Source organism: Camelus dromedarius, chromosome X (genome assembly GCF_036321535.1).
Source record: "Camelus dromedarius isolate mCamDro1 chromosome X, mCamDro1.pat, whole genome shotgun sequence".
NCBI lineage: Eukaryota > Metazoa > Chordata > Mammalia > Artiodactyla > Camelidae > Camelus > Camelus dromedarius.
In genome coordinates, this window is record NC_087472.1 from 38,221,504 (window position 1) to 38,245,774 (window position 24,271).

Sequence of the window (24,271 nt, forward strand, 5' to 3'; positions counted from 1 at the left end):
ACCAAATAAACAAAATAAAGCAAAAACAAACTAATAGATACAGGGAACAGATTAGTAGTTACCAGAAAGGAGGAGTGTTGGGAGTGGGCAACATGGGTGAAGGCTATCAATTCTATGGTGATGAATGGTAACTAGATTTGTGGTGATGATCACTCTGTAGTATATTCAGATGTTGCACTACAATATTGTATACCTGAAATGTATATAATAAAATTTAAAAAGAAAATATAAGGATTCCTACAAAAGTGTTACATGGGAAAGCATGCAAAAATAAAAGTAAAAAGGATTGAGAACACAAAAAAATTTAGGGCAGAGATAAATAAAATAGAAAATAGAAAAACAATAGGGAAAATCAATGACACCGATAATAGCTCTTTGAAAATATCAACAAAATTGGGAAATATTTAGCTAGATTGAATAAGACAAAAAAGGAGAAAAATTAATTAGGCCAGAAAAGAGAGCACAAACATTACTGTCAATTTTGCAGAAATAAAAAGGATTGTAAGAGAATACTATTGACAATTGTACATCAACAAATTAGACAACCCAGATGAAATGGAAAAATTCCTAGAAACACACAACTACCAAGACTGAATCATGAAGAAATCGAAATTTTCAACAGATTTATAACTAATAAGGAGATTAAGTCAGTATCAAAAACCTCCCAAAAAAGAAAAGCTCTGAACCAGATGGCCTTGCTGATTAATTCTATTAAACATTTAAAGAAGAATTAACTACTATATTTCTCCAACTCTTCCAGAATATGCGAGGAGAGAACACTTCTAACTCATTCTATGAGGCCAGAATTATCCTGATACCAAAGCCAGACAAAGATACTACAAGAAAATAAAATTATGGACCAATATATATCCTTTATGAATATTGATGCAAAAATCCTCAACAACATATTATCAAGCAGAATTCACCAAATTATTAAAAAGATTCTATACCATAACCAAGTGAGATTTATTCCTGGAGAGCAAGTATAGTTCAACATGAAAATCAATCAATGTAATAGACCATGTTAATAGAATGAAGGAAAAAAGACCCACACGATCAATCTCAATTGATATGGAAAATGCATTTGACAAAATTCAACATTTTTTCATGATAAAAACACACTATAAACTAGGAATAAACGGAAGCTTTAACATCATAAAGTCCAATGGCCATCATCAAAAAGTCTACAAATAATAAATGCTGGAGAGAGTGTGGAGAAAAAGAACCCTCTTACACTTTTGGTGGGAATGTAAATTGGTGCAGCCACTATCGTGAACAGTATGGAGATTCCTTAAATAACTAAAAATAAGGTTACTATAAGATCCAGCAATCCCACCCCTGGGCATATATCTGGAGAAAACTCCAATTTGAAAAGATACATGCACCCCAATGTTCATAGAAGCACTATTTACAATAGCCAAGACATGGAAGCAACCTAAATGTCCATTGACAGGTGAATGAATAAAGAAGAGGTGGTATATATATACAATGGAATATTACTCAGCCATAAAAAAGAATGAAATAATGCCATTTACAGCAACATGGATGGATCTAGAGATTATCATACAAGTGAAGTAAGTCAGACAGAGAAAGACAAATATCAGATAATATCATTTATATGTGGAATCTAAAAATGATACAAATGAACTTATTTACAAAACAGAAATTGACTCACAGACATAGAAAACAAACTTATGGTTACCAAAGGAGAAAGGGGGAGGGATAAATTAGGAGTTTGGGATTAACATATACACACTACTATATATAAACAGATAACTGACAAGGACCTACTGTGTAACACAGTGAAATATATTCATTATCTTGTAATAACTGATAATGGAAATGAATCTGAAAACTAATATATATGTATATGTATAACTGAATCACTTTGCTGTACACCTGAAACTATTACAACATTGTAAATCAACTATACCTCAATTTAAAAAAAAATGATAAAGTCCATATATGAACCCATAGATATCATCATACTCAATGGTGAAAGACTGAAGGTTTACCCCCTAACATCAGGAGCAAGATAAGAATGACTGCTGCTATTCAACATATTATTGGAAATTTTAGCCAAAACAGTTAAGTAAGAAACAAAAAGGTATCAGGTTGGAAAGGAAGAGGTAAACTTACCTCTGTTCACAGATAACATGATCCTATATGTAAAAGACCCTAAAGATTTCACCAAAAAAAGCTATTAAAGCTAAGAAATGAATTCAGCAATGTTGTAGGATATGAAATCAACACACATTAATCAGTTGCATTTCTATATACTAACAATGAAAAATATGAAAAGAATACAGTTCCACTTGCAATAGCATCAAAAAGAATAGAATACTTATGAATAAATTTAACCAAGAAGGCAAAGGACTTGTGCATTCAACATTACAAACATTGATGAAAGAAATTAAAGAAGACATAAATAAATAAAAAGACATCAATGTTCATGGATTGGAAGGCTTAATATTGTTAAATAGAAATATTATTGAAAGTGATCTATAGATTCAATGCAATTCCTGTCAAAATCCAGGAGTAATTTTGTAGAAATAGAAAAGTCTATCCTAAAATTCATATGGAATCTTGAGGGACCCCAAATATCCAAAATAATCTTGAAAAAGAACAAATCTGAAGGACTCACTTTCTGATTTCAAAACTTATTACAAAGCTACAGTAACCAAAACAGTGTGGTATTAGCATAAGGATAGACATATAGACCAATGGAATAGAGAGTCCAGAAATAAACCCTTGCATATATGGTCAATTGATTTTCCACATGGGTGCCAACATCATTCAGCAGGGGAAAGGACAGTCTCTTCAACAAATGGTTTTGGGAAAACTGGATAAGATGTCCACATAACAAAAGAATGAAGTTGGACCCTTACTTTACACTATATACAAAAATTGGCTCAAAATGGATCAAAGACCTAAATATAAGACCCCAAACTATAAAACTCTTAGAAGAAAACATAGGGGAAATCTTCATGTTATTGGTTTTGGCAATCATTTCTTGGATATAACTTCAGTGGTACAGGGAACAAGAGAAAAAAATAGATAAACTGGATGCCATCAAAATCAAAAGTTTTGTGCATCAAAAGATAATATCATGATTATGAAATAATAACCCACAGAACAGGAGAAAATATTTTCAAAGCATATATCTGATAAGTGGTTAGTTTCCAGAATATATAAAGAATTCCTACAACTTAATGACAGCAAAAAATAAAACCCAGCCAACTCAATTTTAAAAATGGGCAAAAGACTTGAATGGACATTTCTCCAAAGACAATATACAAATGGCCAATTATCACATGAAAAGATGCTCAAATCAAACATCATTAGAATGCAAATCAAAACCATAATGATAATAATAGCTATATAAATGTTCTGTGCAAGCTACTTTGACAAGAGTGTTATTTCAGGGAATGGTTGTGATTGCTCTTCTGTAAAGCTCTAGGGGTTTGTTCAAAAATGCATATAATAAGGATGCGTATGAGTGCTAAAAAAAAAACCCACAATGAGATACCACTACATACCTGTTAAGAGAGCTATTGCTTTTTTTTTAATGGAAAATAATAAATGTTGGTGAGGATGTGGAGAAATTGGAAACGTGTGCATTGTTTTGGGGATATGAAATGGTGCAGTTACAGTGGAAAATAGTTTGATGGTTCCTCAGAATTTTAAATATAGATTTACCATATAATCCAGCAATTCAACTTCTAGGTATATACCCCAAACAATTGCAAACAGAGGCTCAAACAGATACTTGTACATCAATGTTCATAGCAGCATTATTCACAATAGCCAAAAGGTGGTACATCCCAAATGTCCATCCATTTACCCAAACAGATAAACAAAATGTGGTATATACATACAATGAAATATGATTCAGGCTTTAAAAGGAATGAAAGTCTGATACATGCTACAACATGGATGTACCTTGAGAATATTATGCTAAGCAAAAGAAGCCAGACACAAAAGGACAAATATTATATAATTTCATTTATAATGAGGTACTTGGAATAGGCAAATTCATAGAGACAGAAAGTAGAATATAAGTTTCCAGGTGCTGGGGGGAGTGAGGGAATGGGGAATAACTGCACAACCAATTGTTTAGGGGAAACCTGAATATGTACACATAGACACAGAGTCAAATGGAACTGGACTTAAATTAAATATTGGCTCTGCCATTTACTACATGTTGGACATGAGTCAAGATAATTAGCCTTTTAAAATCTCAGTTTACTCATCTGATAAAACAAAAACAAAAACAGGATTATAGTCACACAAAACTCACAAAGCAATTGTGAGGGTTAAATGAGATAATGCAAACAAAATACTTAGTAAAGAGCTTAGCACCTAATAAGCGCTCAGTGAATGTTAGCTATTATTAACCTTAGAACAGTTCCTGGCACATAACTCAAATTTTTGTTAAAGGAATACATGCAACTGCACACTTGCTATTATGATGAAACTGATTGAAGCCACAGTTAGGGGAAAGGGAGGAGGGCTTTGGAGGGGATGAGGTCCAGAAGAACTTATCGGAAAGGCAACAACATGACAGAACAAAACCCAGAAAAATATTCTGTATGTATTTGACGCTATGATAGTATGTATATGACAAACTTTCACCTGTACATAAGTGCTACTTCTTGGATCAGCTTTCCCTTACTAAGAGAAACCATAATTCATACCCTTTCCTTTTTTCCACTTTTCATTCCCTTCTTTGTTAAGAAGGGGCTGGAAATCTGGCAATAAAGGAAAACATTACATATGTGTATGCCTGTATTTAATTTTTGCCTCCTCCCATGAAAGTTCTTATCATATATTAAGCATTTAATAAATATTTCAAATCAAGTCTGGTATATTAGATTCTCAATTAACATTTGTTGAATGATTGAATTTATAAGTGAGAAGTTACTTACTATGCTCCCCTCCTCCACTCATAAGGATGCTCCCTGTGACACTTCTGTCAGAGCACTATTTTTATTTACCTAGTATTTATATCTGATTCTTTTCCCCAAAAAAAGTTTTGAAGCAGTTTTCAGTGTTACCTGCCACACAAAATAAAAATAATTGGGAATTGGGAGAAAATGTGGTTATGTAAGATAAGAGGAGGATCAACATATACCAATAAGGTACACAGTTGTTAGAGGTGGGTTGTAAAACTGGTTCTGAGCTTCCTAGCAGCCATCGCAAGGAAAGTTAATTACATAATTCACATTGTCCACATGATTTAAAACACACAATTACTCAGCTATTTCAGTTACTAAAAACAGAATTTTTCTTTTGAGTTATTATTAAAGAATTATGTTGCATATAATAAATGCCGTCCAGAATATTCTACAGTAAATGAAAAATGAGTTTCATAGATCTATTTTGTATTACAATCCTCGATGCAGCCCCACGACATAGAGCCAAAGTAAAGATCAGTGGATGAAATCTCAAAGGGACCAAAAGTGATTTTGCCTCGGTCTGAAACTCCGGTAATTGTTTCACTGAATGAAAAAAAAAATCACTTATACAGAAGAAATCATTGTACATTAGTCGCCTAAAAATATTTACTCCGTAGCATTACATTTTGATAAGTGTAAGGCAATAGAGACATAAGGGCTATAATCTCTAACAGGCACCCCGTAAGGTCTCTAATATTATCCCTGTGCCTTTAAGGAGGGCACCTTTGACATCATTTTATGAAAGTTCTGGAATCTTTCGAGGTCACATGACCAAACTGGAGGCCATTTTAAGACCTCAACGAGCTAGACCATGGAGCGCCCTAAGAAGCGAGGCCCCAGTTCCTCAGGAAATAATTTAACACTAACAACCTCAACATCACAAGTAACGAGACTTCGAGAGTCCCAAACTCCTGTTGGCCATGGGGATGAAACCGCTGGCGATCTCAGTGCCCAAACTACCCGCAACCAAGGCACCCAAACTCCTGACGATAATGGCGCCCAAGCTGCTGCCGACATCGGCACCCAGGCTGCTGCCAAAACCCCTCTGGAAAACTTACTAGAAGGAAAAGGTCAGTGGTCTTAAGATTTTTTTCGTAAGTTAAGGATCTTTGGGAGAAGCGAACTGCTAAAAGTTTATTTAAACTGTGACCCCCATTTAGGAGAAATTAGCGGAGTAACTTGTATCTCTGTCCAAAAGATGTAAAATAGTGACTGTTGAGAAGGGAGAGACTAATTCTATTAGGGTAGTTTGGGCGCGGATTCTAGTTACTTAATGGGTTTGTGCGGCGGTGTATTTGTCACCAGACAAGGTCGCCTCACCAGAAAACAAGCCGGTCCGACCTAACGGATTCGCGGAGCAACCGCTTGTGCCGCCCCTTTTACAGGTATCACTGTGTACTGCTAAAACTCCCGTGGCCGCCCCGAAGGTCGGCCCGTGAAAAGGGTATTTGTTCTGAAGCCTTGCTCCGCGAGGTCCCTGAGCGGCCGCGTCCCCGCCGCTATCAGTACTCTTCGAGCCTCCCCACACAGGCACGCGGCGAGCTGGTCGCCGCCTCGAGGCCACCTGCCTGTCCGCTCCGCCCGGCGGTGGAGGAGGCGTGGCGAGGCGGGGAGGAGTGGCGCGCGAGGCTCCTACCTGTCGCCGCGAAGTCCGCGCGCAGCTCCCATCCGCGGCCGGCCGCCCGGGAGCCCACTCGCCCCCTTCTTTCGGAACCCCCTAGGGCAGAAAGGCGGTCCCGGCGCGAGTCAGCGGAGGAGCGGGTGAGTCCGGCCGTCCGAAGGCACCCGGCGCCGAGTCAGCGCCAAACGGCGCCGCGCTGTGTTTCCCTCTCCGGTCCTCTGGGGGTGGCGCGAAGGCTTGGGGCCCCTTGGCCCCGCGGGAGGTTTTCTAGGGAAATGGGATCAAAGCCTAGGAGCTTGCACGCTTCCCTTGGGAGGTTAGTGCCCCTGGGATAAGGATGAAAGTGTCACTGCCTCCGAACTGCAGCCAGCGGCTATGAACTTGAGCAAGTACCAATTTAGGCTTGTGCTGACTTGTGCTGCTGGGAGCGTGCTATCAAGCGCCCTCCGTCTAACTGTATATAATTCCAATTCCAATCCTAATTCCCCTGAAGTGAGATGGAGCTGGGGGTGGGGGTGAATAGTGGAGAGTGGTCCTGTTATTTTAATTATCAAAGAGTGCTTGCTGGAAGAAAGGGGATGCTTTTTCTTAAAATAAGTATGATACAACCAGTTCATTGTATAAATGCACATAACAAATCTTAAAAAAAAAATCATTAAAAGTCATTTCAACCAGGGGTGTCCTCCTTCTCTAAAATAGTTTTGGTTCTTACATTCTTTCTTTCATAAGAGAGGAGTTGCCAGAAAGGAATGGAAATGAACAGAATGCTCTAGTCTTAGTTCTGCTGAGAAATCTAAAAGTTACTATTGATCTGATAAAATCTTGCTTAGCAGCTAGTTCTTCAAATCTGTGTTTCTACTCCCAACCTTAAGTGTTTGTTACTCTTATGTTAGGCAATGTACCCAGTCCTAAGAGTCTTTATTTAATTTATTTTAAACTTTTCCCCTTACCTTTACATTTAGCTTCTGTATTTATATGTGTGTTTGTATAACTGTATAAAGCAAAAAGAGAAGAAATGACTATCACAAATAATCTCTCTCTTTTTCTCCCCTTATCTCTCTCTCTCATCCTGGGTGTCTAATTTTTCATTCCTGATTTCTCTTGTGCTTTTTTGGTAGTTTCTGAAGTCAACCTAAAGGACTGAAATAATAACTAGTGAATAATTTACCTGTAATAGGGTCTCAGACGCATTTGTATGTGTTTTTGCTGGTTTTTCATTTTTCCCTGTTTTTACTCTATTTTACTCTATTTTAACTGGTAATGCTAAATATGCTTTGTTCCCCTCTTTTTTCAATTCTTTTATTTTGCTGAAGTATAGTCGATGTACAGTATTACATTACAGGTGTACAGTAGAGTGATTCACAATTTTTAAAGGTGATACTCCATTTATAATTATTATAAAATATTGGCTATATTCCCCGTGTTGTCCAATATATCCTTGTACCTTATTTTATACATAATAGTTTGTACCTCTTAATCCCCTACCCCTAAACTGTCCCTCCCCTCCCTTTTCCCACTGGTAACCACTACTTTGTTCTCTATATCTGTGAGTCTGCTTCTTTGTATGTGATATTTTAAGGTTTCAGTGATTTTAAGTGAGATTCTAATTCAAATCTCAGAACTCAATGAGTGGGTTTATGGAATATTAGAAGTTGTACATTATCTGGAACTTTTCATCTAAAGTGTAAGATTTTACAATTTAATGTACAGCATAGTGTCCTTTGAACCTAAGAAAACTTTGTCAGTTTCACAGATGTACGTTGCTTTCTTTCCATCTTTGAGAAGAAAATTTCCTCAGAAGTAGTGTGCACCCTAAAACCGAAAATGCAGGCTGCTACAGATATACCCAGAATAGATGGAAAATAAGAAGAAAAATAAAGATTAACTTGGAGATGATTTGCTTTACAGAAGGTGTATTTTTTATATATATAAAGGGATCCATCTTGGATTCCCATGGATAGGTTTTAGGGGTATTTCAAATAAGTGGTGGTTGTGAGGATTAAATGAAATAATAGACCTAACGCACTCAATGTAGGGCCTGACACATAGAGTGCATGCAGGAAATGTTAAGAATGAATAAATCAAATTGGATTTTACGTTCTTTCATATCCTTTCGGAAATGCATCTGTTCCATGAAGTTAGGTGTACTCATGTAGATAGCCTAGCCATAAGATCGAAACTCCTAACTTTTCCCCAAAATGGCTCAGAACTCAACAATTAGCTCTAGTGTCATAAAATGCTGCCTGTTCTCCCACAGACTGTTTAATTCCTCCCATTAAGGTGAATGAAATCAAGAAAATTAAGCTATTTCCTTCAAATCATCATAGGGCATTTCTGCCAGTGGTTTTTGGATTGATTTCAGCCTTTGGTTGGCACTTTCTCTGCAGAGGTATGTAGCCTGCTTTGGTAGTCACCAAATAGTCTTTTACCTGAGAATATAAGAATATTAAGAAGACTAAATCATGCGCAACAGCTCTTACTTCATTTGTTGTCGTGTAATTATGATTACCATTGGAAAATCTGCACATATTGGAGAGGAGATAAGGTGACTTTTAGAAATAATCAAGTTATGTAAAATAAGATATTTCAGAGCTGTCCGCACATTCCATTGAGGGTTATCAGCAAGATCTTGTATAATTTAAACCAGTACTATCAGAAGTGGTCAGTAGAGGGAGCAAGAGGAGTTTTTGGTAACTTTCTGTTGGTTTTGTTTTTGTTTTCATGAACTCAAAAACAAGAGATGAGTAAAAGCCAGGATGAACCTCCTCACGAACTTGAGAACCAGTTTATATTGCGTCTGCCTCTGGTAAGAAACCCTTTGTGTCTCAGACCAGAAATCTTCAGTGCATAAGTATTAGCTCTGCTTGGATGCTGTAGCATTTCTATTTATTTAAGGTAGGCTAGGAAAACCGAGAACATTTGTTTCCCAGCAGTCATGTCCTATTAAGCAGTCCTGTCCTAGGGTATACTTATAAGCAGCATTTCTTTCGTCCTGCACATGCCACCTATCGTGTGGGTTGATTTCCTGGCAAACAGATGGGACGGTGACGGGTTCAGTCACTTATCACAGATGCTAATAGCCTTGCTCACTGGACAGCCAAGATAAGACTCTTCTGAAAGAGAGTTCCTTTCTGTCACCTCTAAAGGGGCAGTGAGAGGGACTGTCTCCCTAAATTCCTCACCATACAAGGCTGTTGAAGCTCATCTCAGCATCATGTTAGAGTCTTTTCCCCTATTGATACCTGTATTCAAGTATTATTTAATCTAAGAAAGATATATTAAGAATGGGCTTCAGAAAGGTATTTCTCCAATTAGGGTTAATTAATATACTCAGTAAGCTGCAGCTAAGCCTTCCCTTAGCAACTAGAACTGAAGGGTAACAATGAGAGGCAGGAATTTAAAACTAGGAAAAGGCATTCTCTATAGCTGCTAAAAGACAACAATGAGATTAGAGTCAGCCCCATCCTGACCTGACTTACACAGCACGCAATAGCTCATGGTACATAGAGTTGTTCCTAACGTTGGGGAAGTTTAAGGTTTTATGTAAGGGAGGACTGTGTCTGGCTACCTACTCTATTAGCTGCTAATTATACAATTCATCCTTCTGACTTTTCAATTTACCTCCTTTTTAGGAACAGGCTTCTACTGTCAGGAAGATAATACATTCTCAAAGTGCCACCATGAAGGATAAACTAAAAATTGACTTGTCTTGTAAGTAGTTAATATCCATTTGCCATACATTGAACAGTAATTTATTAAAGGGTTGCTGTGTGCCACACCCTCTGTTAGATACCAAGGATGAAGGATATGACAAAAGAATAGAATATGGTCTCTGCCTTGATGCTTTTAAGAGAGGCTTTGGTCACTCGCATCTCTTCTTTTAAGAAGAAAGGAAGCAGAACTTACACAACTTGAGGTAATGATCATGGTGTGTATAAGGAAGAACTTGGGGGTCAACCGCAGGATTTGCGTACTGCTGATTGTCTCCAAATGCAAGCTTTGTGATTTCTGACTGTCCAGGGGAATGACACGTAAATGCACTATTCTTTGTTTACAAAAGTGACATATCTTTCTTTCTTTCAAATAGTATTTATTAGGCTTTTTAAATACAGAGAAGTATATAAAGAATAAAATTTAAAATGGCCCATAATCCCAGCATTCGGGTAGCCCTTATTGACGTGAAAAAAAAGGAATACAAGTGCATGGCTAGAAAATTCAAATAAAACAGAAAGGTTCAAAAGGAGAAGTGAAACTCTCCTTAACAGCATCCCAACCTTAATGGCCAAAGATAACTAATATTAACCATTTCTCCTTGTGTTTCTTTATAGACAAAACTTTTATGCATAACACCAACATTTAAATAATCTCTCTATTTTTAAAGATAATTTACACGGAAAGGATGGTGTCAAACATGGTTCTGTATCTTTCTTTTTTCACTTAATATTAGAATATTACACTTGAACACTCTTGTATCAAAAGACATTTATGTTTGAGACATTTGGGCAGGATTTAGAGTTGTCAGTATATGACTCTCCCTCTCTCCATATATATATTTTATATACATACATAATATATATGGCGATTGTGTAGAATTTTATCTTTGTGAAGCTAACTAGAGAGTATAACTTGAGAATTACTAGCACCATTCTAGAATCAAACCTTCCCTTACCCAACCCTTTAAAAACATCCATGTACAATGACAAGATTGAATGCTTCTAATGGTGTCCAAATGAATGGGTTTGAAAGAATGGAGTTGGCCTTTCAAGATGAAAATGAAACATTTACCACTTCATCCACGTTTAGTTCACAGCCATTACCAAGAAACTTAGCTACTTTTGGTCAAGTGACATAAACTGGGGAAAAAAAGCTGCCTTCTTTTCTCTGGGGAGTTACTAATGGTGTATGCGATTCTAGCATTATGAGAAATAGTAAATTTCAACGAAAGACCAGTCTGTTCCACGTAAGTCTTCATTATTCAAACCCTGCGGGTCTTAGGAGTGCATTGGGAAGATGTCAACTTTAATCTTTTCTACTTCTCTTCAGCTGATGGACGTCATGCAGTTGTTGAGGTAGACGATGTCTCACTAGCTGCTAAGCTGGTTGATTTGCCTTGTGTTATTGGAAGCCTGAAAACTGTGGATAAAAAAACTTTTTATAAAACGGCGGATATTTCCCAGGTATGGACAAGTTTTCTTAATCTACTAGTCCTCACATCTTTCAAGGAATTCCTTTCTCCCTCCTTTTCGCTTTCTTTCAGTTCTCCTTTCAGCTGCTTGTCATTTCTAATTTCCAGCTCAGTTGCACAGGAATACAGTGTCATGTTCTGGTTTGGTGTTTGATTCGTAACTTTTCACTACTTTATTTTATCCAAATAGCTTTCAGAACCTCCTGTTTGCCATTTATAGTGACTTTCATTATTTGAAAAATATGAGCATCTGGGATCTTCTGAACTTTCTACTAAAGCAGGGTGCTGTTAACTCTGGAGGTTTACATTGGTTCTTATTCATCGTCTCTACTGTTTTTTGTTTGTTTGTTTCCTTTCTAAATCAAAATGCTAAGATATATCTGTTCTCAACATATTCCTTCTGTAGTGGTAAGCATTCAAGGTAAAAAAGACAAACAAAACCCCTCAGAGTCCATATATACAGTGCTGCCAAGATGGACAGAGAGAGAATGAATATGAGTGTGTATAATGCTTGGGTTTTCTGGAAATGCCAAGTAACATTCTCTTTACTTCTATGATCCAGGATTTCTGATGGCAAGAATGATCATGATTCATTACTAACCCAAGATGCGTAGCCATAGTCAACTTCTTTATCTTTGTTAAATGTAGATGCTTGTGTGCACTGCTGCTGGTGGTGTCCACTCTTCTGAGGAACCAGTTACCTCTACTGGTCGTAAAGCAATCAAGAAAACTGAAAAGGAGAAACCAAAAAAATATGCCTGGAAGCATGGCAGTAAGTCAACAGCCCCTAGCTCATTCTGGCTGACTACATTTATCTGCTGAATTCTAGTTACTTGTGAGCAAGGGATGTGTTACCACACTTAGGTATTTGGCTCAGTAGGCATCCAGAGACTCTTAAAGCAATGAGTCATGTCATGAGCCAGTGGCTTACAGCATCACCTTTCTCTATCAGATTCAGATAGATATGGGACTGCCATCAGTCATACATACATTTCACCATGTTGACTTTATTTTAGTTACTCCACCGCTTAAGAATGTCAAAAAGAAAAGATTCCGCAAAACAACAAAAAAGGTTAGTTGCATGCTATCTCTGTGTCTACTGGGTGGATTGGAAGAGGATTATGAGTGGGGGGGAAAGGGAGACAGTCAGTTGGATTATTCATTTGTTCACTCATTTATGTGTTCAGAAAACATTTGTTGAGTGTGAGCTAAATCCTGGGCACTGTGTACTGACAATTGGAAATATTTAATGAACAAAACCAAACTTGATCCTTGAAGTTGTAGGCTAGTTGTTTAGGGATCTAGATGTGTCATGAATTTGAAACTTCTGCTAACACTTTTCATTTTCAACTGCAAGATCTAGCTTTAAAGTGAACCCATCCAGAACCTGAGAATTGGGAATTATGGTTGTATTCCTAACCTCACTTCAGACTTTGTAGAACCCTGGGCAAGCTACAGGAGTACTGTGGCTTGGCCTTTTTTTTTAATTAAACTTAATTTAGAAATAGTTGTAGATTCACATGCAATTGTAAGCAGTAAAAGAGAGATACTGTGTACCCTTTACCTAGTTTTCCCCATTGTAACTTTTTGCAAAACTATAGTATGCTATCACAGACAGGAAATTATTACTATTCACTAATCTTACTCAAATTTCTCCAGTTTTACTTGCACGCCTGTGTATGTGTGTGCATGCATTTAGTTCTGTGCGATTTTATCCATGTGTGTTCGTGTATCATCTACACAGTCAAATTATGAAACAGTATTGTCACTGCAAAGGTCCCACATTTTCCCCTTTTAAAGCCACACCCACCTCCCTCCCACTCCATACCCGCGGTCTCTAACCTCCGTAATCACTAATATGTTCTCCATCTCTATAATTATGTCATTTAAAGAATGTCATATAAATGGAATCATACAAAGTATAACATTTGAGCCTGGCTTTTTTTTCCCCACTTGGCTTAATTTCCTTAATTTCCTTAAGGTCCATGCAAGTTGTTGCATGTATCAGTAGTCCTTTCCTTTTTATTGCTGAGTAGTATTCCATGTTATTAATGTACCACAGTTTGCCTAACTGTTCACTCAGAGAAGGACACCCTGGTTGTTTCCAGTTTTTGACTATTATAAATAAAGTTGCCAGCAGGTTTTTGTGTGAACATAAGTATTCATTTCTTTGGCATAAATGCCCAGCAATGCAATTGCTGGGTATGTTGCATGTTTCATTTTAAAAGAAACTATCATGTTTTCCAGCGTGGCTGCACCATTTTACATTCGCACCAGCAACTTATGTGTGATCCAGTTTCTCTACATTTTTGCCAGCATTAGATGTTGTCACTATTTTTTATTTTTGCCATTCTGATAGATGTGTAGTGATCTCACTGTGGTATTAATTTGCATTTCCCTGATGGCTAATGATGTTGAGCATCTTATCATGTGTTTCTTTGCCATCTATATATCCACTTCAGTGAAATCTCTGTTTTTTTTACCATTTTCTAAATGGATTTTTTAATTGCTGAGTTTTGTGAGTTCTTTTCATATTCCAAATGTTAGTCTTTTGTCAGATACGCCATTTGCAAATATTTTCCCTCAGTCTATAACCTGTCTTTTTATCTTCCTTTACAGGGTTTTTCAAAGAGCAAAAGGTTTTTGTTTGATGAGGTCCAATGCATTGATTTTTCCTTTTAAGTATTTTGCTTTTTGCATAAAATATAAGAACTATTTGCTTAGCCCAGATCCTGAAGAATTCTCCTAAATAACTCTTTTTCCAAAAGTTTTACATTTTATATTTAAGCCTACAATCAGTTTTTTAGTTAATTCTTGTAAAAGGTGTAAGGTTTAGTTCAAGGTTGTTTTTTGTTTGTTCGTTTTTTATTTTACGTTTGCATGTCCAGTTGCTCCAGCACCACTTGTTAAAAAGGCTACCCTTCCTCCGCTGTATTGCTTTTGCATCTTTGTCAGAAATCTGTTGGGCATATTTGTGTGAGTTTTTTTTTTTCTGAGTTCCCTATTCTGTACCATTAATCTGTGTGTGGTTCACTCCACCGATTCCACAATGTAGCTTCGCAGTGAGTCTTGAAATCAAGAAGACTGCTGTCACTTTATTTTTTATTTTATATTTATTGTTTTAGCCATTCTAGAGCTTATACCTTTCCATATACATTTTAGAATAAGTTTGTCTATGTCTGTTGAAAAATTTGTTGGAATTTTGATGGGAATTGCATTAAACCTATAGTTCAATTTGGGGACAATTGATAGCTTTATTATGTTGAGTCTTTCAATCTATGAACATGTTCCCTTTGGCTTTATACTGTCAGTCCACAGCATTTATTGAGTGCCTACTGAGTGTAAAACGACATTAAGAATAGTTCTGAAAGTCTTTAAGCTTTAGTAAAGTAAAACAATTGTAATATAACTTCATTGTTTATTGTTTTATTTCGTAGGTCGTTGATGTCAAACAAACCAAAGAAGTCAGCATTAGTAAGGTAGAGCAATCACAATATAACTATATTATTTACTTATACTGTGTTTTATTTCATAGCTCATTAATTTCAAACAAATCCAAAAAATCGTAAAGATGGCTTTCAAGCTTTCCTTCTCACCTGTAATCCCCACTTGCATACACATACCCTGAATTTGATTCATTGGAAATGAATTCATTGTTTCATTTCTGATAATTTCAGAAACAAAAGATACAATTTGGTCAGTGACCCTGTGTGTTTTAATCTGCTTCTTTTCTCTCATATTTATTTAAAAAACATTTCTTGGAAGCCAGGGCTCACTTTTACCAGAAGTTGTTTGCAATTGCTTATTCCCCCTCAAAGTTCTAATTTCTATTTGTGGCATGACGAATTGGTTGCTGTGGAGATAACTGTCTAAAACTGGATTTAAGGGAGAACGTGTGGCTAAGACCCAGTTTTATAGGAAACTCTCTAATAATATAGATGTGGGGAAGTGAAATCTGGGAATTTAGATCTTTAAACAAAATTACTTCTAACAAATAAAGAATTACAGTTCTTTGCCAATGTGGGTCAGGGCAAATAATTAATAACTGAGGCTTAAGGGTTGTGCCTTTGAGAGAAGTCTTTAATACAGAGTTGCAGATTGAAAAGATTAAATGTCTCATGTAATTTGGGAAAAAATAAGCTTACTGTGGAAAAATATAGACTCTGATCAAAGTTTCTGTTATAAATAGTATTATTTAGAGTAGAAATTTGAATGTATCTTAAAGAGATCTAATTATTTGACTCCATTTATATGTAGGAAAAGGGCATTCCTGCAAAGCACAGGGTGTTAAATGACGTTCCTGGTGTCCCCTCTCCTCCAACTTTGGTTCAGTACGCTGAATCTCCTGAAGTGGAAAAGGAAGTGAGAAGATTGCTGTGTTCAGATGCTGAAGCTGTCTGTGCCCGTATCCTTTTATACTAAATATGTTCTGTGTAGTCTGTTCCATCCTATGTGCACTTGGTGACAAGCCCTCACTTCTGGTATTTGCTGATTTTAATGTATAGAACTTCGGATTTGGGGAAATGTTACTTTCTAGCTAGGAACAGTACATTCATGTGATAGAAATTATTTACTTGTATAATTCAATATAAGGCACTTCTCCATTCTAGGAATCCGGATACAAATGGCTTGGAGTTGGACTAAATTAAATAACACTTCAGCCAGAGAGCCTATTCCCTTTCAACTTTGCCTTCTCCTTTCTTTCTGCTTTTTCCTTGACTGCCTCTCCTTTCAGGATGGGAGGTCATTGCTGAAGGTGAAACCAAGGAAATAGAATGCCAAGGCTCCATTCCAGGCTTTGAGATAGCTCCAGGAATAAGTGGCTATAAGCAGGGTCATACCTCACCAGGTACATCAATAAAGGCAAATAAAGGCAGAAGCTTCAGAGGGGGCAGGTGTTGACTGTGTGTAGGACCATTGTCCATAGACTCACAGACCAATAACAGGAAAAAGGTGCCTTTTCTCTTCTTTCCTCTTACTGGCCCCTCAACTTGAGGGGTTTTAGATTGGGGTTTTAATATCCCATCCACCCCTGCTATTCTAAATTCCTATGGGCCCCTGGATTCTCTAAATATTTGATCATTGAATACATGCATGAATGCTACAATGTTTTGTATTTCCTATCCTTGTTTTATAAAGGGAATAATCTTCCTGTGAGAAAAATTATTTATAAAATTCATTAGTTGCCTAGTAAACTTGAGGGGAAGTATAGTTGCAGCTGGAGTGGGAGTCATTTGAAAAGCTTCAGATAGTTTCACCTTCCTTTTGCTTAAAACCCATAGAATGTGATGTGTTTCCGAAGACGTTCAGTAATTCTAGCAGTAACAGTGATGATGAGGATGAGGATGAGGATGAGAAGGATGACTACGATGATGAGGATGAAGATGACAGAGAGGAAGAATATTATTATGAGGAGGATCTGGAAAGGGAACTACAGGCGAAGTTCATTGAATCTGGCCAGTATGAAGCAAAGGAAGGAGCCAGTTCAATGAGTAAGTTAAGAGGGAAAAACAAAGGAGTGGGACAGAGTGGGTGGCAGTGCTAAAGACAGACTCTAAACACGCATTAGATGCAAGGCAAAGTTTGAGAAGCTGTTGCTCGACTGTGTAGTGGAGTTTTTCTTAGTTGATTTGGATCTTGGTCCATTAATTTAGGCTATGTTTAGATACATGAAGTTTTTTTCTATCTCTGTTAGTCATGGAAATTCACAAGCAGACCTATTACATGGAGAAAAAGCTCCAAGAGATTCGATGCAGGGCACAAAGACAGAAGGAGCTCATCATGAAACTGGAAAACCTGACTCTCAAGGTAAATTCTTGTTGGCTGATAGAAAGATATCTTGATATCTTACTTTCAGAATCCCATCTTTGTGTTTCCACTCATGTCATCTCTGTGCAGCTTTCTTGTTCATTTGTGATCCTGAACAACCTCTTAGAAACCACTAATAAAAGATAGCCCATTTTCTTTTACTTAAGTAGTTTTGATCATCTCATATAAGCATTTTTGGGAAGGGACCAGGAAACTTGAGATAATAATTGCCAATATGCTCAATAAAATTAAAAAAAATAATTGCCAGTAAGAGCATTGACTATGTGAAAGGTGCATACAGAGCTGAGCATTTTACATGTATTACCTCATTTCATCCTGACATCCCTGAAACCTAGGTACTGTCACTATTCTCATTTTATAGATAAGAAATTAAAGTTCAGAGAGGTTAAGTAACTTGCCAGGAACCACAGTAAGTGGTAAGGCATAGATTCAACCCTGTTGCTCTGTACCAAAATGTATTCATTGTAGTAAAAAAATTAATCAAATTAATTTTTAAATTTTGTGATGCATGCTTGAATAAGAATTAATATTGTACTTATTTTTATTAATACATATTTTATTAGTACACATTTTAGCAAAAGGAAAATGTATGATTAGGCAATGTTTGCTTCCCTTTTTATAGTGAGGGAAATTCTGAAGCATCTGGAGAATCCCTTGCTAGATTTCTTTTTCTGTAGAGCTATAGTCATTGAAGGGGAGCAAACTGACACAGGACTATATTTATTTAGTGTTGTCCTTCAGAATAACCAAGTGAGATAATAGATGTGGACATACTTTGAAAGATACAGATATATGGCATTATTATGATTGTGTTTGCATGCAGTACTAGTTAAGAATGGTAATATTCTGCCCTAGTGCAGGGGAATGAAGGAGTCAGCACCAAATTCCAAGCCAGCTTTTTAAATAGTTTACCACAGTCAGAGGATTTGTGCAAAACTAGAAAAGGGTTAACATGAAGGCATTTCAACTATTTGTTTTAGGGCAAGGAAAAATTGCTGTGTAGGGTGTATAAAATCAAATTGGATGGCCCTGTAGTTGGGGGATGTAGTTTTTATATTCTAAATCTTTTTTTAAAAAGTACTCTTTTGTTACAACTGACGGTCTTCTTTCTTATCAAATTATTTTCCAAACTCTGTCTCTCTTGGTTCTCTTTTCCTTTGAGACTCCGCATTTACCATTTATACAATTTGTTTTCCAGAATCACTTACAGTCTGTGCTGGAGCAGCTTAAGCTACAGGAAAAACAAAAAACTGAGCAGGTGAGAAGTGTGTTTTCACATCAGCCAGAAAACATTTGATACAAAGAATCCCCCACGTCACCCCCAATCTCATCTCTGGCTGTTCTTTTCACAGGCATAGTAGTGGATAAATCTTCTAAATGAGGGTAGTAGTTTGGAACAATCTTTGTGAAAATTCATTCATTCAGCAGATACTGAATGCCTGTTGAGTGAAAAGCAATGGATATACACACAATGTTGAATAAGAGAGATTACAGTACTTGTCCTCATAGAGCTAACAGTCTAGCAGGGAAGATTGGCAGTAAACAAATTATACAAATAGAAAGGTGCAAATCATAATGAAGAGCTGTGAAGGAGAAAAAGTCAGTGGTGCTATTTGAATAAAGAGAGTTCTGAATTAAATTGGGGGGAACATGGTCAGCCTTTCTGAGGAAGTGATATTTAAGCTGAGACCTGAAGGATAAGTCCAGGCAAAAAGTGTATGAAAAGCTTCTTGGGTGGAGCATATGCCAGTTCCCACTTTGGAAAACAGCTTGGCTTCTTTGAGGACCTCTGGAGTATTTAAAGCAAGGAAGAGTGACTTAACATGAAGTTAAAGAAGTAGGCAGACACCATATTGTATGGGCCTTTGCAGGCCATGATAAGGAGGATGGGAGGTAGTCTTAAGTGCAATGGGAAGTCCTTGGAGAGTTTTAAGCAGGAGAGTCACATTTAATTTAAACTTTTTTAAAGATCACTTTGATTATTTGGAGAATGGATTGTGGGAGGGGAGGACTGGAAGCAGGGAGGTCCGTTAGGAGGCTGTGTAGTAGTCTAAGAAGAGATGGTGGTGACTTGGACTAAGGAGGCAGCAGCAGAGATGGAAAGACTATACACATTTTCAACTGCAATAAAGATGTATTTATAACAGGCTTATTGAGATATAATTCACATACCATACAGTGCACCCATTTAAATTGTATAATTCAGTGGCTTTTAGTATATTCACAGAATTGTGCAACCATCACCACAGTCAGTTTTGCAACATTTTCGTCACTCCAAAAAGAAACCTGTACCCATTAGCAGTTACTCCAGTTTCTTCTGAATCCCTCCCACCCCCTAGTCCTAGGTAACCACTGGTCTCCTTTCTACTAGTCTACTTTGCCTATTCTGGTTATTTCATATAAAAGGAAACATAATATATGATCTTTTGTATCAAGCTTCTTTCACTTAGCATAATATTTTCAAGGTTAACCCATGTTGTGGCATGTATTCGTACTTTATTCCATTGTACAGCTGAATAATATTCCATTGTACAGATATATCACATCTTGTTTACCCGTTCATCCATCAGTAGACATTTGGGTTGTTTCTGCTTTTTGGCTATCATGAATAATACTGCTATGAACATTTATATATGAGAGAATGTATTTTAAAAGCAGAATTGATGGGACTTGGGTCAATTACTGGGTGTTGAAGGAGACAGGAGTGGTAAGGATGTATGCCAGATTTCTGACTTGAATGACTGTATTGTTTAAAGTCACAAGAGAGTGAGCAGAGTGAAAAGAGAAGAGGGCAATGTAGGATAAGTGAAGGTCAAGTAACTGTATTGAAATGTATGCTGATTCCAGCCCTGTACTGTTGACGGTAACAATTTTAAAGAGACTGGAGGTCGTATTATGAGGATGGACTTAGCATAGGGCTCTTAAGGTAGTGATTCCATCCCCCATGCCCATCCCCATACCAGTAAGGCCAGGAGAATTCTTATGTTCTATATATTCCCTTCCCTTCAGCAAATCACTCACCCAGGTACTGCTTATAAACAGCCATGTGAACAGTTAATGCCAGGATTGCTTTAGCACCCACTAAACATCTTTGTTTTCCTCTATGTAAGTACTTAGTATTGGGGAGTGCTATTTTCAACATAGAAATACAGCTTTAAACTTTATTCACTCAGAGCCCTCTTTGTTAGCTCATTTATTCAACATAGATTTATTGGGTGCCTACTTTAAGCTAGGTTCCACAGGGAGCTATAAAATGCTTGCAACACAGTCTCTGCCTCCAGTTGGGAAGAAATCCATGAAAGGGATAGGAATTTAAAGAAATGAGGACTCATTTTTGTTCATGAAGATTAGGGAAAACTTCATAGAGAGATGGTATTTGACTGGGGCCTTAAGAGGTAGGTAGGGTTTTAATAAAGAGAGAAATGAAGGCATTCTATATAGAAAGTAGCATGCACAATGGCTCAGAGGTGGTGTTGCCAGACTTGAGAGTTTAGATTTTTTGATGTAGGTCATAATAAGCCATAAAAGCTCTTTTTACCTGGGGAGTAACTCAGGAAGATTTCTCTGCCAGCAGTATCTAGAAATTGGAATGGGGAAAGACTAAAGGAAGATGCAAGTGACAGAAAGAATCAGAACTTAAAAACTGATTAGATTTACAAGACAAAAAGGGGAACAAAGAGGAGTCTGGAGCCTGGATAACTGGAAGGTGGTGTGCCAATAACAGAAATGAAGACAACTTGAAGAGGATTATTGCGGGGTGGGAGATGGAGAAGATGATGAGTTGAGTTGGAAGCACTTTTTAAAATGGGAGATTGGAGAGTGCCTCTCGCATAGAAATGATCACTGAAGCTGGGAGGATAAGATGAGTTAGCCAGGTTGACTGTTTGGCAAGAAGTCTGAACCTGGGGGAAAACCTCCCTTTAGGAGGTGGTGGGAGGAGAAAGAGCCCACAAAGGAGAAAGAACTGGAGAAATCAGTGGTTGTAATCATGGTTAGCATCTGAGTGAAAAGATGCTGTAAATTACTGCAGGTAGCAATGATAGCAGTTCGGTAGCTGATGTACTGCACAGGATGGTTTTATAATGCTCCATTCCTGTCATTTTACAGGATAAAATCCACACTGGTATGGGGCGACCGAAGTTGAATAATATTCAAAGACAATCTTTGTCTCAAAGACAGTATATCTCTCTGCATGTTATTGGTCACTTTGCCATTTCAAGTAAAAAAAAAAAAAAAAGGAATCCTATATCACAAAAGTTTCAGGGCTTCTGAGTTAGAAAGCATCAGGATGAGTAAAGCATCATCAGGTTCCTGATTGGTTAGGACTCTGACCTGGTTTTCAAGTGTCTCATAATGTGGCAGGAAGCAGCAGCTAAGACTCAGTTTAAGATCTATTGTGTTCAGTGAGGCAAGAGGTTATCTCAACTGCCTTATCTTCTGGCTCTTAGCCTATGGCTACAGTGATCCCATCTCTTTCTACCCTACAGTGAGCTGTGACTCCTGTATCTCTTCCCAGAAGTACAAATTTTTAACAGCAAGCATATTTAAGCACATTCAGTTTTAAAACTTACTTTTATAAATTTGGCATAATGAAGGACATCATTGTGTTTGTGTTCTTGACCGTGGCACTCTTCTTTGGAACATTGTAAGACTAAGATAACCTTATAAATACCAAGTTACAGTCTTTCCTTTTGGTTCGTGTAAGTAACTTCTAGACCAAGTAACAGAACTTAAGATTTCAAGTGAATTTTTCATGTTTTTTCTTATCTCTCCCTACAGCTCATTTCCCTACGGGAACAACTGAACAATTTTCTGAAGGAGTGAAGAGAGCCCTAAGGCTGGCACACAAACCTTGGATTCACCATCCAGACTGAAGACTAGTTGAAATTGTGCCTGTTTCTGCTCCTTTCATTGCCTTATATTGAATCATTTGTGTTTGTTTCTCTGAACCTTTTTTTTTTTGCTAGTTATATTCAAAGTTTGTAGCTGTGTAGGAAAAAAAAGATTTTAAAAAAGTAGTAGACCTAAAGACCCAACTCAACTATGGGACGGACGTTTCTTCTCTTATCAACTGCAGAATTACTTACATTGCTTCTATTCTGTGGTGCCATCAGATGATTCAGCCATGCTCGCCAAAGGCAGACAGACTAACCTGAAGGCCATACAGCTGGTTTGCATATGTTTTAGCTTTTTCTTCTGTTTAAGTATTTCCTGAAACGTAGAACAAATTAAGCCATATCTACCAAGGGCTAGGACCTGCAGCAGTGAATTTAATTGCCTACTTGGCAGCGTTGATACTAGGTTGTGTCTTGTCTCTTTTCAGGCATTTAGAGGCTCAGGGATGATTTCTGGCTGCTGCTATCTTTGTTCCATTGTTGTGTTTTTAGGGCGGTGTCTCATTGTTATTTGGCAGCTATGGGAATAGTCAGAGCAGAGATGAAATTCTGAGCTGTTATCCTTATTCTGAGCCTCTTCATCCTAACCACCATCAGAAAGGGTTAGGAAAAACCAGATATCTGTGATGCCTGTGAAAACTTCCTGGAAAAAAACATAGGTCAGTTTGTTTTTTTTCAGCTGTATTAAGGTTTTCTAGTCTATATTCTTTGAGCAATAAATAAATTCCTTATCTTAAGTGGATTATTGTCATTTTATGAAACAGCTCCCATGATAAGTACATTCATATCCAAAACAAACTGGAGAGACAGGCAATAAACTCTACAATTAGGAAATGACAGAAGATGCTGTCAGTACTGGGGCATCCTTCTAAAGAGCTCTTAGGATAACTTCTAATGAACTAAGCAAATCATATCATATTCACCATACAGCATTGGGGATTTGAGAGAGGATACAGAGAAGTGATAAAAATGGCAGCTCCAGTATTTGCACTGAATTATGTTGTAGTGGAAGGAACACAAGGTTGGAGACTTGGCTCTGCTACCTACCTTAGCAAGTCCCTATACCTCTTTAGAGCCTCTGTTTCCTCAACTGGAAATCAAGAGTGATACTATTTCTCATCAAGAGACATCTGAGGATTTTCTGGAAGTAGCCCAACTAGACCCCAATCTGGTACCAATTAATGAACCTGGTTCCGTTCTAGGAAATGTACCTCCAAGTTTCCTCTGTCACTTTTAGTGTTCCCATTCCAAGTTGAAAGTAATAAGCCAAGTTCAGAGAAGAGGAAGTCAATATGTATGGAGGAAGGATGAAGACAAGGAGTGCTGGGTGCAAATGCAGGGAAGAAGTGGGGATTAAGAGAGAGAGACATAAACAAACTGAAGCCAAGATTAGGACAGAATTTAAGGGACAGCTTGAAAAACCACGATGATATAAAAAAAGTTTTTTTCAGAAACCCAGAATTTAAAAAAGGATTAGAAAGAAAGGGGAAAAGGAATTGTCAGAAGCAGAAGGTGAGGAAAGAGGCAGGGTTTAAAAAGATAGATCTTTCCAGATGAATGATGGTGGGGGAGTGGGGCAGAAACATAAAAGTACCCTGGGAACATGGCTGGGCAGACTGAAACCAGTGAGTGGCACACATGCCACAGGTGGCATCCAGGAGTGAGAGAAATAAAAGAGCCCTAGTCTAGCCTCTGTCCAACACTGCAGTCCAAGAGCAGCCAGAGCGCTGTTGAGAGGCAGTGGGGACGGGAAGACGACCGGAAGGGCCAAGGGTAAATTCAT

At 37.5% G+C, this 24,271-nt stretch overlaps 1 protein-coding gene across 1 annotated transcript; it reads left to right on the forward strand.

Moving 5' to 3' along the window:
• Window positions 1–5,769: 5,769 nt before the first annotated feature.
• TAF7L (TATA-box binding protein associated factor 7 like) lies at window positions 5,770–22,487 on the forward strand. Its single transcript, XM_064482710.1, has 13 exons — window positions 5,770–6,028; window positions 9,318–9,385; window positions 10,212–10,290; window positions 11,623–11,756; window positions 12,413–12,536; window positions 12,781–12,836; window positions 15,202–15,243; window positions 16,097–16,169; window positions 16,500–16,613; window positions 17,047–17,256; window positions 17,460–17,572; window positions 18,792–18,851; window positions 22,373–22,487. Exons 1-13 carry the CDS (start codon window positions 5,770–5,772, stop codon window positions 22,415–22,417), a joined length of 1,377 nt encoding a protein of 458 aa, XP_064338780.1. The 3' UTR covers window positions 22,418–22,487.
• The last annotated feature ends 1,784 nt before the right edge of the window (window positions 22,488–24,271 follow it).

Excerpts from the sequence above, each read along its gene's own strand:
- TAF7L (XM_064482710.1), top strand. The coding sequence starts at position 5,770 with ATGGAGCGCCCTAAGAAGCGAGGCCCCAGTTCCTCAGGAAATAATTTA. Across the intron at positions 12,837-15,201 it reads TCCGCAAAACAACAAAAAAG|GTCGTTGATGTCAAACAAAC; the intron begins GTTAGTTGCATG and ends TTTATTTCGTAG. Across the intron at positions 15,244-16,096 it reads AAGAAGTCAGCATTAGTAAG|TACGCTGAATCTCCTGAAGT; the intron begins GTAGAGCAATCA and ends ACTTTGGTTCAG.